Below are 15,604 nucleotides of genomic sequence, written 5' to 3'. Positions count from 1 at the left end.
TGTTATTTGCCCCCCCCCCCCCCGAGGAAGAGCCAGAAGGTGTCCCATTTGGTTATGAATCTCCAAAAATGGGTGCCGTCGTCCTCGGTAGCCGGGATTATTTTTCGCCTTGACGCCATGTGATGCCTATTTTTTTTTTTAGTACTACATACTTTTTTGGGGAGTATTACATAATGAAAACCTTAGGTGGGTCTGACTGACCAACAAAGGCGCAGGTCACCCTATCTGTGTTCGGCTTTGACAAAATAAACACTTCTCTTCTGACGTCATTTTTATAGCAAAACTACTGCGAAAGGCATGTTTTTGAATGAATCGGATTAGATTTTAACTTGTGTGCCCAATCCATTTTGACTGGGAGGGCTGGCACCTCCCCTGTCTGTCGTCATCCATGACTGGAGTTTGATAGATTTTGAACAGTTTGAGAGCAGCTCATTACATTCCAGTTGAACGCCTGATAGCTTAATGCTAATATTCAATGGAATACGCCATTCAAGCGCTATTGAAAGTAGCATCCGATTTTTTTAAACTGCAAATATTTAAATTCACACAAAAATCAATGGAACATTCATTGGCAAAAAAATATATAACACAGCCATACGCTAGCAAAACAAATAATATCAACCTTCAACACTAAAAAAAGTTATCAAGAAAGTATTCATTGTTTAGGGAATTTGTCACTTTTTAAAAATTTTCTCTTTCCAGTTTTTTTGCAGTGACAATTCCAAATTTTGACGGACAATTTGATGCCGATTTTACAGCTAATGTAGCGCAAAAACCTTGTTTTTGAATGAATGTTACTGGGTTTTGGCCAATCCATTTTGACCGTCAAATGGATCTGTTGTCGAACCCGCGAGCGCACGATGTGGCGGTGTGACTCCGTCGGCTTTTTATGCGAAAATGCAGTCGTCTGGGTGTTCTTATTTTGACATTTTCGCGGGTCGGCCGTGGTGCTGGGGTCCATCATCGATTGGCACAGATGTACTTTGGCAGAAGGCAAAGTGTCAGATGGAGGTCAGGTGGTCCTAACCTACTGTCAACATAACCTATTGGGTGATCACATTTTCAGTACACCTCCCACTATTTGAAAACAAAAAAATAACATGTTCATGATTGTCTTCATCCTTAACTGGAGTTTAACAAATATCCAAACCAGATGAAAATATCGTACTTTGGACCTATTGGAGAACTGGAGTCAGACCAAAATCAACTTTCCTATCAGTGGGAACACACCCTTCAGTCACATTTGCGAGTAAATAACGATCATTTGTTTTAGTGGTCTAATTTTTTTTTTCAACCATTAATTGGGCAACAGTATTTGGATTTGTTTTACTTAAAGGTTCCTCATCACGTTTTGGATCATGTAGACTATAATTATTAACATTTGCTATGCAAGTGTGGCCTAAAACAATTGCTGCATTTTACAAATTTTTTTAATTGCAACAATTGGTGGCCAGATAAATCCATGGCGAGGTTATTTGACGGATTCATCTTTAGTTTCCTTGGCAACGTTAGACTTTTTAGATGAATCGCAACAATTGGTCATCAGATCAATCCATCAAATTCATCAATTGATCAAGGTCTACAATTCCCACAGGCAACGTTAGAATTCTTAGTTTAACTCCCAATTTAGACCAACTGAAAATGTACATCAAAATTGGATTAAGTGCAGAAATTGGTCAGCAGATGAATTTGTCGATTCATCACAAAATTAATGTACAGCAACTTCCGCGGGCAACGTTAGAATTGTCATTTTAACGGCAAAATGTAGATTTGTCGTAAAATTGGTCGCCGCATTAAATGTAGGGATTGATCACAAAATTATTCCACAGTTTATGACAGGGGTCCCCAAACTTTTTCTTGTGAGGGCCACATAACTTTTCCCTTCTCTGATGGGGGGCCGGTGTCAGTTTGTAACAGAAAAAGCCATGGAACATTAACTTTCTGTTGTGCCATGCACAATCTTCTCTCTTTGCTCTGAAGTTTATGCACGACACCACAACCGCCATTACAGAATCCCACGTCAACATTTTGCAGCACAGTGCTTGGTGGTGAATTTGGCAGTGGACTCGTAGCGGGGCGGTGAGACCCCTTTTTTCCAACTCCCGGTTCATGCGTCCCATTATTAGACCGCGAGTTTCGGCCACCATGCTAGGAGCCCCGTCAGTCGTGATGCTAGCTAGCTTTGGCCAGTCCAGGTCCAACTTCTCCATGGTTTGGCACACTTTGTCAAAAATATCCTCTCCCGTTGTAGTCCCTTTGAGACTTTGGAGGGCTGCCAGATCCTCGCAAATCTCAAAGTTTGCGCTAACTCCACGAATAAAAATGAGCAGTTGCGCTGTGTCTTGCACGTCCGTTCTTTCATCCAGTGCTAATGAAAAAAAGTCAAATTATTTCGTCTTCTGCTGCAGCTGGGCATATACATTACTCCTGATTTCTTCAACGCGTCTGGTCATTGTACTCACCGACAGACTTACGGCATTAAATGCATCTTTCTTCTCGGGACACACCTCCTCCGCGACAGTATCCATACATTTCTTAACAAACTCTCCGTCAGTGAAAGGCTTACCGCTGCTTGCTATCAATTTAGCAACCCAAAAGCTGGCCCGAACGGATGCCTGGTTCTGCTGAGATAGTAGTCCACTTTTTCGCTTTGAGAGTTTGTCTGCTCGTATTTGGCCTTGCAATCTATCGTACTTGTCTTTGTGACGGGATTCATAGTGTCGGCAAAGATTGTATTCTTTGAATACCGCCACCGTCTCTTGACAAATGAGACAAACAGCCTTTTCTTTGCATTGAACAAAAAAATAATCGTTTGTCCACTCCAGGTTAAATATCCTGCATTCTGAATCAATTTTTCTCTCACCTAACTTTTTCGCCATTATTCCGTTCTCAAACAGGTTGCAGTTTTAATATGCTTGAATAGTCCGCGATGGTCCCAGGGCTCCGCCCTCACCTGCGATCGTCCAGATGTCTCGGTAACACTGCTCGTGCATGCAACGGTGGACGTGCCCGCATGCATCAAAGGGAAACACTCTCCCCGCGCGTGTCACCAAAGAAGCAATGCGAAGCCCCGCTTCATTGGGATGATTTGTGGGCTCAGCAGGGGTGCAATGAACCAAACACAAGATTAAAATGTCCCAGTCTTCAAGGCCAAATAGGAAAAAAAATCCGATAGCGTCTCTGGTATTGTTCAGAGGGCCGGTCCAAATGTGCCAGCGGGCCGCATCCCAAAAAAAAATAAATAAATAAATAAATTCCGATAGCGTCTCTGGTATTGTTCAGAGGGCCGGTCCAAATGTGCCGGCGGGCCGTATCCGGCCCGCGGGCCGTAGTTTGGTGACCCCTGGTTTATGATATCATTTCCAAGCAATGAATCAAAGATGAACCGCAAAACGAGCATTAGCGTGGCAAAATCGTTCATGAGAACAATCTATTGCTATGGCAATATGGAACGCATATCATGGACTGACGGCCATTCGACCCGTTTGAGTAAAGGGGGCGTCCCGCCAAAGGTTCAAAAGTCTATGGCGGGCGCTCATCTTTCTCTCTCTCTGCCGTTACGCAAGCGCTTGGCGGCGTTTCAAGCCCGGGCCCCGGTCGGTCAGCTCGACCGGATTGGCCGAGGGGACGCCACGCGGCTGAGCCTATAAAAAGCGGGGCGACGGCGCGGCCTGCTCACGGCACCTCGCGCGTTGTTGCCAATCGACCAGAATGAAGCGCGACGGCGCGTGCCCGTTGGCCCTGGCGCTGGCCCTGGCGCTCTTGGGCGGCCCGTGCTGGGCGTACGAGAAACCGGGCGGTCAGATGGCCCACGACCAGCAGCAGGCCAAGCACGTTTTCGAGAAGCCGCTGACCTGGACCTACCCGGCGGGGCCCACGGCGGCGGCCGAGCTAGCGGTGGAATTCGAGCTGAGGCACCCGGTCCCCGTGGCCACCGTGTCGGTGGAGTGCAGCGAGAGTCAGGCGCACGTGGAGGCCCAGATGGACTTGTTCGGGATAGGCCAGTTCATCAAGCCCACCGACCTCACCCTGGGGCCCTGCGTGGCCGTGGGCGAGGACGCCCAAGCGCACGTGCTCATTTTCGAGAGCGAGCTGCAGGACTGCGGCAGCCTTTTGCAGGTATGCCAGACGTTGTTCACCGGCCCATGGGACGCTTGCTCATCTTCTCTCGCTCCTTTTTTTTTAGATGACGGACGACAGACTGATCTACACCTTCATGCTCAACTACAACCCCACCAGACTGGGCGACTCCCCCGTGGTCAGGACCAACGAAGCTGCCGTCATTGTGGAATGTCATTACCCAAGGTGACGTGCTACTTTTTATCAGGAAAGTGCAGGCGTTACGTCATGATGATTTGTGCGCAATTTTTTGGGGGGGTGTGGGGAATACAAATTTCACTTAAAAAAACAATTTTTCAGTAAAAAACAAATGGGGAGAAAGGGCATATTTCATTTTTATTAATAGTTATTGTATTTTTCTTATGAATTAGTCATTTTTATTTGTTTTTTTTTTTAGAAAGAGGGAAATTGAATCTAAGAAAATGAATATTTTTCCCTTACCAAAATATATACATTTTTTTTCACATCAAAATTTTAAAAATATTAAAAAAAATAATCCAAAGAGAAGCTCACTGTTTAAAAAAAACGAAAAATGAAAATAGTTACTGTTTAACTGACCCTAACTTGAAAAAAACATGTTACCCATTTTTAAAGTTTTACACAAATATGTACAGTGGTACCTCGTGATACAACATAATCGTCATACAACATGCTCGTGGTACGACGAAAATTTCCATCGAATAATTCGCTCGCGATACAATTAAAATTTCGAGATGCGACCAAGCCAGGTGGCCATGACATGAGAGGCTGTTTATCATTGTAGCGCACTGTCTTTTTTGCCGCATCTCTTTTGTGTAGAACTACTATATCTACGAGGACTGAACGATTTGTTCAGACGAGTTTCGACCAGGAAACGCACAACGCGCATACATGGGCAAAAAGAGGGCTTTCTGGGTAATGAAGTATACTCGTGCACACAACACCCATAGGCAATGGCACCCTTTCTCAGAATAAATTTTCATTACCCACAATCAATACGTGGGTAAGCTCAGCTATTGCATTTCCTGTTATTCTTTCTAAGGAAAGAAGCTCCCCCGATCGTTCTTTAAAGACTATTTCTCGTTGGCAAGTGGTCGTGCGTTATCCTATTGTGAGGACATTTGTGTGCATCATTTTCGGAATATTTTGAAGGCAATACAACAGCAAACAGTCCATCGATAGCGAACGTGAGGGTGGAGGCGTGGCAAACCGCTAACCTGGAAAACGAAGGTAACAAAAGACAAAACTAGAATTCAGTTTTGTGTAAAGTTACATTAAACGTATGTTTGAGTGTGTCTGTATATATTTATCCAAGTTAATTTAAATTTGTTTGTTCGTTTACAAGTGCCGTGGATAAAGTCCCCCGAACAGCCCCCCCCCCCGCGTGTCGTTGTCTCTCCCCTCCGCGAAATGCGTCTTATTTTACATCTATTAAACACATTTTATTACTATTAAACCACTCGTTATTTATTACTTTGTCAATATATGGCGAATTAGAAGAAATAAAACATTTTTCCAATCCAATATCCTGTTTTTGGTGTTTTTTCAGAGGGTTGGAACGAATTAATTAGTTTTCAATTCATTTCAATGGGAAACGTTCGCTCGAGTTACGAAAAGCTCGACATATGATCTCAATCTCGGAACGGATTACGATCGTATGTCGAGGTACCACTGTAATTAAAAAAAGGTACATTTTTTAAAATACAAACAACAGTATGTACTATTTTTCTCTTTTTAATAATAATTAAACAAGGCACAAAAGAGAGGACTAGGAAAATTTTAGGTGTTCAAAACAAATCCCTGACTATCACAATAGTAACATTAAAAGTAAGCAAAAGTACAAGCTGGCCCCTGTCAAAGACATTGATTTCCTACTGTTTAATTCAGTAGCGAGCTACTGGCATTGATGCTAGCAAACAAAGAAAAAAAAATCAAAGCTCTCTGAAAAAGAAAGCCCAGACCAAATGTTTCTTTCCGTATGTTCAGGCACCACAACGTGAGCAGCCTCCCTCTCGACCCGCAATGGATCCCCTTCTCGGCAGTCCGGGTCGCCGAAGAGTTCTTGTACTTCACTCTCAGCCTGAGGACAGGTAAGGACCGCTCTTGTGTCCAGTTCTATGACAAGTATCAGGCAAAGCACTTAGTCCCACCCTTGCAAATTGCCGCAACATAAAATCCAATTGCCCACGACACAAATGCAAATAGCTGCAACACGAGTGCAAAAAAATAAAAAATAAACGTGCTGGAAGCAATAGTAGTAGTTGACGTCTTAATGTTGCCTGTACACAAGGCATTCATTCATTCATTCGTTCGTTCATTTTCTGAACCGCTTATCCTCACAAGGCTCGCAGGGGGTGCTGTGGCCAATTTGCACTCTTGCATTGGTGCTCTGTTCTTTTTTGCAAAGCATTTGGACGACGCCCTTTGCCTGACACCCGGGGGCCACCATAATCCACGACTTGAACTATTATTGTCTGGTCCGCACAGACGACTGGATGTACGAGAGGCCCCGCTACCAGTACTACCTGGGAGATATGATTCGTATCGAGGCCTCCGTCATGCAGTACCACCACGTGCCCCTCCGAGTTTTTGTGGAAAGATGCGTGGCTACTCTCTCCCCTGACATCAATTCCAGTCCCAGATATACCTTCCTCGAAGAGGGGTGAGGAATTTTACAACTTCCACTTTTTCATAATTCACGTCATTCATCCGTTGAGCTGAGGTCAAGTCGATTTCACTGTGCTACAAAAAAAAAATGAGTCACTAAAAAAGACAAATAAGGTCAAAAGTGTAGTTTTTTTTAGATACATTACCTAGTGCAATGTTAAAGCAAACAAAATGAACTATACAGTATATCAAAAGAAAGCATGTGACCTTAAATAACCTTCCATTTAGCATTCACAATATACATGCAGTGAGTAGTAAATGAACTAGCGTAGCGATGAGCCGTGAGCGACTAGCCCTAGCCTCGAGCTAATCGCTAATTAGCATGATATTTACACAAGTATACAATAGTATAATGACCACAAAAATATTCAACACTTCTAGAACTCCTGTAGAAGACACATTTGAGCAAAATAAGATCTTAGCACACAATTTAGCATTGAGTCTTCGTCTAGTGCCGTCAATACTCCAACGAGTGCCCGCTGTATGAAATCTCCAATCGGAGTAAGCCACGCCTTTGTTGATTTTTGCCTGCTCCTTTCCCACTCAGGTGTTTAATCGATGCCACCATCACAGGATCGGACTCCAGGTTTATGCAACGGACGGCGGAGAACATGCTTATGTTCCAGTTTGAGGCCTTCAGGTTCCAGGGTGCCGACAGCGGGATGGTGAGTGCCTTTCAAAATAAGGCCATCTTGATTTTTTTTTCTGGCACTGGTCAAACTGTGCTTTGGACCTTCCCACTAGCTCTACATCACCTGCCAGTTGAGAGCCACGTCAACCAGCCACGACATCGACGTCGAACATCGAGCGTGCTCCTATTTCAATGGGTCAGTGACAAGAAAGGACGAGGCTTTACAAAAATACAGTATATTACCGTATTTACTTGCATATAGGCCGCCCCGCGTATTAGCCGCACCCTTAAAACTGCCTTCAAATCGTTGAATTTTACAATTTCTCGCATATGATTTTTCTTAAGCTTTTCCCTTCCAAGTAACACATTTGTACTCCTATTAAAACCATGAATATGGAGGGGAAAATTGCAAATCAGGGGACGTCTAATACCAGAGAAATTGTAAGATTCAACGATTTTAAGGCAATTTGAGGGTAAGGCTTATACGCGGAGGTGGTTAATATGCGAGAAAATACGATAAGCGTTAACTCTTACAGTGGTTCACTGGAGTGACCACTGTCCCTGAAAGGGTTCATCACAGATGATTTATTTCAGTGCACAAAAAGGCTTGTCCAATTTTTGGTTTTCCTCATTCCGTGCATTTTTTTTGTTAACGCTCATCTTGCCTCGTATGTCTGTCTTTCTGTAGCTGGAGAGAGGCTAGTGGCGTGGACGCGGCGTGCAGTACCTGTGACTCCGGAGGACAAGAGGCCATTGGCGGCGGAGGCATCAAATGGATCGGCGGAGGTGGTGGAGGCGGGGTAGGCGGGGGTGGTGGAGGCGGGGTAGGCGGGGGTGGTGGAGGCGGGGTAGGCGTGGGTGGAGGAGGCGCCACATGGAACACCGGCGGAACCACGGGAGGCAGCGGTACTGGCACCGGTGTCACCACAGGAGGTGGCACTACGGCCACGCAAACGAGCGGGGGGCAGAAAATCACCTGGACCCAAACTGGCACTGGCACCGGTGGAACTGGAGGAACCGGAGGCACCGGAACCTCGGGTGTTACCTGGACCACAGGGGGAGGTGGCTCCACCACTTCAGGGGGTACTGGCGGAACCGCCACGCAAACCAGCGGAGGGAAGAAAGTCACCTGGACCCAAACTGGAACCGGAACCAGTGGAACCGGAACCGCCACGCAAACCAGCGGAGGGAAGAAAGTCACCTGGACCCAAACTGGAACCGGAACCAGTGGAACCGGAACCTCGGGTGGGACCTGGACCACAGGGGGAGGTGGCTCCACCACATCAGGGGGTACTGGCGGAACTGCCACGCAAACCAGCGGAGGGAAGAAAGTCACCTGGACCCAAACTGGAACCGGAACCAGTGGAACCGGAATCTCGGGTGGGACCTGGACCACAGGGGGAGGTGGCTCCACCACATCAGGGGGTACTGGCGGAACTGCCACGCAAACCAGCGGAGGGAAGAAAGTCACCTGGACCCAAACTGGAACCGGAACCAGTGGAACTGGAACCGGAACCGGAGGAACCGGAACGTCAGGTGTTACCTGGACCACAGTGGGAGGAGGCTCCACCACAACTGGCGGAAGCGGCACGCAAACCAGCGGGGGGAAGAAAATCACCTGGACCCAAAGTGGAACCGGTGGAACCGGAGGTACCGGAACCTCGGGTGTCACCTGGACCACAGGGGGAGGAGGTTCCACCACATCAGGGGGTACCGGCGGAACCGCCACGCAAACCAGCGGAGGCAAGAAAATTACCTGGACCCAAAGTGGAACTGGAACTGGGACCGGTGGAACCGGAACCAGTGGAACTGGAACCGGAACTGGAACCCAGAGCGTTACCTGGACCCACGGGGGAGGAGGCTCCACCACATCAGGCGGTACCTGGACCACTGGAGGCGGTGCCGGCACAGAACCAAGTGGACAGACAGGCAAGCAAACCGTTTCTTGGAGCCCCAGCACAGGAAGTAGCAGCACCGGCACCACCACTTGGACCACCACCTCCACTGGTGGCACCAACTGGACCGGAAGGAAGGGTCGCTCGGTCAAAGAAGCCCAAGGTACGTTTCTCCGCCCCCTGCGCTTTGACCCAAATTGACCCGCATCTTTTCTTTTTCTTTCCCAGTTTACGAATGGCGAGGCGACGTCACGCTGGGTCCCTTCGAAATCGCAGAGAAACCCCAATAAAGTCGGCTGCACCCGTCCAAATAAACATTCTGATTGGAGCATGACTGACTGGCTGTTATTCCCTGCACAACAACTCTTCTTCATATTGCCTAAAATCCAAAAAATGGAACCTCCGGAAAGAGTAGATCTTTCGTGCGCACCTTTTCACTTATTTTGCGCTCCTGCTGCTGTGTTATACACATCTATATATTATATTATATTTTCCCAAGTCAGGGTTTTGAATGGAAATAAAATTGTACTGGTGTGAAACGCTGGTGTCATGATAGTTTCTCCATCTTTGTCATCAAAATGTAAAAATACAATCCAGTCAATAATGATCATTTTTAATGGACATACGCATTTTAAAAACAGTAGACGGCTATTTAAAAGTTGACACTATTCTTGAACACGTGAATTCCTTTGCTTTCTGCAAACATGCACGCTATGCTAACTGAAAACGCTAAATTGTCCCTGCCTGTGAGTGATTGATTGTTTGTCTCCTGGCGTCCAGCGATTGGCTAGCAACCCATTCAACGTGTCCATCGCCTTCCTCCCGTCGTTGGCCGGGCTAGGCTCCAGCACCCCTGCGACACTAGTGAGGATAAGCAGCAAACAAAAATGACTCACCTGAGGTTCATTTTAAGTACCAGAGTCGTTATTGTATACAATAGAATAAAACATTCTTTGCATTTCAAATGTTAAACTTTTAATGGAATCATTTGGCCTGGAATAAAGGTGAGTTGATGTAAAATAAGTAAAAATTTTACTCTATTTGGTAAAATGAGTGTATACTAACACATACTGTTTTATAGAATCAAGACCACAATAATCACGACTAATCTACGTCATCTTCAAAACAGATATTGAGTTGGGAGGACAAACTACCTGGTGTAGTGCGGTAAGCAAGCTACCATCTTTTCCACATTCAATATGGGCGTGGTTACGCCTATTGTTGACGCAGGTGCGTGAATTATGCACATGCGCAGTAGCTCGTTCTTTTCGAGCAGCCTTTCGATGCAGACTGACGACGAGCACGCCGACGAGGTAAGTCGTTGAGCAATTTACTGGCTAAAGTGCATTTTTATAACGCTACCGGGGATATTTTTAGGAATCAATTGAGTCAACAAATGTGTTAGTTTAATGCCAGGTTGAACACACCGTTGTTTAGGCTCATTTTCCCCACGGCTGTGTGTTCCATGTTGCTAGTTATTGTAGCATTAGCATTAGCGTGCTGACGACACTTGCTATTTGACTTCAGAAGTATATATACTAAGGCTTTTTTCTTTAAAAAATCGACATAGTATAGTAAGGCTAAGAAAGTCGGAGAATAAATCTGACTTCTGATTCTTCTCCTAATTATTGCTGTGGTCCAGTGGCAAAAATATTGGTTTAGAACTTGAGGTGGGAATCAGGAGTGAGTTCAATTCCACTCTTTGCAATTCACAAATTGTTTATTGAGGTAATGAAAAGGATAAATATAACTTCCAATCACTTCATTTCAGAAGTCACTGTGGTCCAGTTGCAAAGACAAACGGTCAGAACTTCTGGTGGACTCAAGTTCAAATCAGGAGTGAGTTCAATTCCACTCTTTGCAATTCTCAAATTGTTTATTGAGGTAATGAAAAGGATAGATATAACTTCCAATCAAATCATTTCAGAAGTCACTGTGGTCCAGTGGCAAAGACAAATGGTCAGAACTTCTGGTGGACTCAAGTTCAAATCAGGAGTGAGTTCAATTCCACTCTTTGCAATTCTCAAATTGTTTATTGAGGTAATGAAAAGGATAAATATAACTTCCAATCACATCATTTCAGAAGTCACTGTGGTCCAGTGGCAAAGACAATGGGTCAGAACTTCAGGTGGACTCAAGTTCAAATCAGGAGTGAGTTCAATTCCACTCTTTGCAATTCTCAAATTGTTTATTGAGGTAATGAAAAGGATAGATATAACTTCCAATCACATCATTTCAGAAGTCACTGTGGTCCAGTGGCAAAGACAATGGGTCAGAACTTCAGGTGGACTCAAGTTCAAATCAGGAGTGAGTTCAATTCCACTCTTTGCAATTCTCAAATTGTTTATTTAGGTAATGAAAAGGATAAATATAACTTCCAATCATGTATAGGCGGGCCGCATCGTGGTGTAGTGGGTATTCACCTGACTGTGACGTGGGTGTCGAGGGTTCACGTCCCGGTGTCGCCAGTGGACGACTGTATGGTGTCAGCAGTCGGCCGCAGGCCGACTGTCGAACACCACCAGGAACCCCCCCTCCCAACTGTCTTCCGGTCAGCCGAAGGCTGACCGGAAATATTGTTTTGCTGAAAAAAATGACTAAGTCTTTATTTGAATGAAAAAAGGATTACCCATTTACTGAACTACTAGTGTAGTGATTAGTCAAACGAGAGCGGGATTCGAACCCCATCTCCCAGATGGCAGTCAAATCCACTAACTTGAGGTCTGTCTGACCCATTGTCTTTGCCACTGGACCACAGTGACTTCTGAAATGAGATGATTGGAAGTTATATTTATCATTTTCATCACCTCAATAAACAATTTGAGATTTGAAAAGAGTGGACTTGAACTCACTCCAGATTTGAACTTGTGTCCAACTTCAATTTCAACCCATTGTTCTTGCCACTGGGCCACAGTGTCTTCTGAAATGTTTTAAAGAAAAAAAGGCTTCCTCTACTATGTCGTTTTTCAAGAAAAAAGCCATGCTATACTATGTCGTTTTTTAGGAAAAAAGCCTTACTATACTATGTCGTTTTTTTAAAGGAAAAAAGCCATACTATACTATGTCGTTTTTTAGGGAAAAAGCCTTCCTCTATGTCGTTTTTTAAGAAAAAAAGCCATGCTATACTATGTCGTTTTTTTAGGGGGGGAAAGCCATACTATACTATGTCGTTTTTTAAGAAAAAAAGCCTTACTGTACTACGTCGTTTTTTAAGAAAAAAAAAAGCCATACTATACTATGTCGTTTTTTAAAGGGAAAAGGCCATAGTATACTATGTCGTTTTTTAGGGGGAAAAGCCATACTATACTATGTCGTTTTTTAGGGAAAAAGCCTTCCTCTACCATGTCGTTTTTCAAGAAAAAAAGCCATGCTATACTATGTCGTTTTTTTTAGGGGAAAAAAGCCATACTATGTCGTTTTTTTTTTAGGAAAAAAAGCCTTACTTTACTATGTCGTTTTTTTAAGAAAAAAAGCCTTACTATACATGGTCTTTTTTAAACAAAAAAGCCTTACTATACATGGTCATTTTTTAAGAAAAATGCCTTACTATACATGGTCTTTTTTGTAAATAAAAAGCCTTACTATACTATGTCGTTTTTAAAGACAAAAAAGCTTTACTATACTGTGTCGTTTTTAAAGAAAATAAGCCTTACTATACTATGTCGTCTTTAAAGAAAAAAGCCTATACTATGTTGTTTTTTAAGAAAAAAGCCTTACTATACTATGTCGTTTTTTACGAAAAAAAGCCTTACAATACTATGTCGTTTTTTTTAAGAAAAGAGCCTTACAATACTATGTCATTTTTTAAGAAAAAAAGCCTTACTATACTATGTCGTCTTTTAAGAAAAACGCTTTACTGTACATGGTCGTTTTTTTTTAAATAAAAAAGCCTTACTATACATGGTCATTTTTTAATAAAAACCCTTAATATACATGGTCATTTTTAAAGAAAAAAGCCTGACTATATATACATAGTATTTATTTTTTAAACAAATAAAAGCTTTACTTTACATAGACCACTTTTTTAAAAAGAAAGCCTTACGATGTCCAGCCATTCAAGTCATTTAGCATGCCAGCTTTACGTTTGTACCAAATTTCGGGGTATTCTTTGCTCAGTTATGAAGCACGTCTAATAAGATGAATAAATATTTGACATTATCGTCGACAAGGAAAAAGAGTGTCGCCAAACTTTCGTCAAAACATATAACTGAGTAATTGAGTAAATGAGTAATAATTGAGTAGGTTTAGTACACAGTATACATGAAAATAAATTAAATAACCTGAAACACTGGGGTCCTACCTCATCCACAACTTCAGCCTTTACTTCTTTTGGTCTTCGACAATTTTGACAGCTTTCACCTGCTTTGTCACCTCTTCCACCATCTCCGTGGCTTTAAATCCTCTACAAAACACCAGTGTGATTACTTATTCAACCATTTTGATGCACAAATGACCCACATTCATTTTATTTCATCCTGGATGCATTTTTCCAGTCAATCATTTCAAATCCATTCATTTAAAAAAAAATCCAAAAAGTCATCATTGCTTCCGTTTTTCTCGTCATACGCCGAGGAAAAATTGTTATTTTACCATGTGTTTAAACTTGAGTCAAAAATGACCCCCATGCTATATTGTTAAATGAATGTCTCTTAGGTTTTGTCCAAACAACATTTAAAACAAAAAATGAAAAGATCTAAGCCCTGAGGTCTACCTTTAAGAAAGTGAAGGGTAAAGGTATATATTCTTCAAGTGTACAGTTTATTCCTTACACCTCCACTGATGGCATTTGTGTGGGTTATCCACACAGGTTCTTGCTATTAAAAAATCCACACTAGACCAGTTAGTGCAAGGGTGTCAGACTCGGGTTGGTTTATGGGCCGCTTTAACGTCAACTTGATTTCACATGGGCCGGACCATTTTAGATATTTAATATTTTTTCATATAAATGGATTAAAAGACCAGAATATTCTGGTTTTGTATTGATCTAAAATTGTTTATTTTAGCTTTTTTTTAAAAATATATTTGTACAGTTTACAAAATGATTTTTGAACGAAAAACAGAACAAATTGATTAAAAAATTACAATTATTGATTTAGAAGGGAGAGAATCTGGAAATTTAATATACATCTATACTCTTCATTTTAATTTGATCCTAAAACAGAAAGTTGGCACTCATCATTTACTTTCCCGGGCTACACAAAATTGATGCGGCGGGCCAGATTTGGCCCCTGGGCCACCACTTTGACACACGAGTTGGTGAGTTCTCATTCAAAATTTGAATGTCTCAAATAAAAATAAATAAGCTAATTGAGCAGAGCCTAGAATACTAAACCCTGATTTTCAATTATTCCACGGATCGAGAAAATAGAAATCTAGATAATGACTCACACAGCTGACATACTCACACAGCTCATTATGGCGTCGACAAGCTGCTCCCTTTTGGCCGTTTTGGCCACATTCTTGAGGTTTCCCAAAAGTCTGTGCTCGATGAGGAACTGAAACACACAATGGAATGGTTTCTTATTAAACATAAAGAGCTATAGGTAACGCAATGTAGCCAATTTGTTTGCAAACATTTTCGGTCTCCATGCGCGTGGGGGAAGCCGAAGGGGCTGCAGCACGCGATGGAAGCGTGCTCCCGTCAAAAAGCACTCTTAAAATGAGACACAGAGCTTCAAAATCCCAAAATGACAACTTACTGAATGCGCTGCATCGTCCGGTGAGAGCTTTAGCAGGTCTTTCTTCGGTAAATCGTCATTTCTGAGCTGCTCAGCAGTCCACGGCCGAACTAGTTGCTGCCTCATCCGCCATTTTGAAGGCGGTCATTTAAACTCCAACCCTGCTCATGTATATTAAAAGTAGACACAAAAAATACCTTGTTTTCATGATAACGTGTATTTAAATCTTCAGCCATTGTGGGTTGACAAAAGCGCTATTAAATCAACACAACAATATATTTGCTTGAATCAACACAACAATATATTTGCTTGAATCAACATAACAATATATTTGCTTGAATCAACACAACAATATATTTGCTTGCGTAGCTCGCTCCAGATAATTTGTTACCTCCGGCTGGCCACTCTATCACTAGACAATCATAGCTTGTGAAAGCGATGACGAACGTCTGTAAAGGGCGAGAAAAGATCAAATGGGCCAATAAAAGTTTAAGGAATTTAGCATTTTAGGAGTATCAAATAACTTCCGCGATTGCCCGGAAATGCAACATTGTTTTGTTGTTCCGTTTTTTTTTCGTACCGCATCCATTCCTCCTTTGTGGTGACGTCACCTCTGGCCCCTCCCTCCCTGCGCA

At 43.1% G+C, this 15,604-nt stretch overlaps 1 protein-coding gene and 1 long non-coding RNA gene across 2 annotated transcripts; one reads left to right on the top strand and one right to left on the bottom strand.

Moving 5' to 3' along the window:
* The first annotated feature begins 41 nt into the window (after positions 1-41).
* On the top strand, positions 42-9,619 carry LOC144071130 (uncharacterized). The gene is made up of 8 exons (XM_077595981.1): positions 42-4,119; positions 4,187-4,305; positions 6,085-6,188; positions 6,586-6,760; positions 7,313-7,430; positions 7,510-7,592; positions 8,085-9,454; positions 9,520-9,619. Exons 1-8 carry the CDS (start codon positions 3,712-3,714, stop codon positions 9,579-9,581), a joined length of 2,439 nt encoding a protein of 812 aa, XP_077452107.1. The 5' UTR covers positions 42-3,711; the 3' UTR covers positions 9,582-9,619.
* On the bottom strand, positions 5,817-15,581 carry LOC144071133 (uncharacterized). Its single transcript, XR_013299560.1, has 6 exons — positions 15,361-15,581; positions 14,991-15,130; positions 14,697-14,786; positions 13,592-13,693; positions 9,153-9,413; positions 5,817-9,068 (listed from the first exon to the last, which is right to left on the bottom strand). It is a non-coding gene; the product is annotated as an uncharacterized LOC144071133 (long non-coding RNA).
* Between the last annotated feature and the right edge of the window lie 23 nt (positions 15,582-15,604).

Source organism: Stigmatopora argus, chromosome 3 (genome assembly GCF_051989625.1).
Source record: "Stigmatopora argus isolate UIUO_Sarg chromosome 3, RoL_Sarg_1.0, whole genome shotgun sequence".
NCBI classification, from domain to species: domain Eukaryota; kingdom Metazoa; phylum Chordata; class Actinopteri; order Syngnathiformes; family Syngnathidae; genus Stigmatopora; species Stigmatopora argus.
Note: the sequence above shows the minus strand (reverse complement) of the source record. Positions and strands in the feature narration are given on the sequence as shown.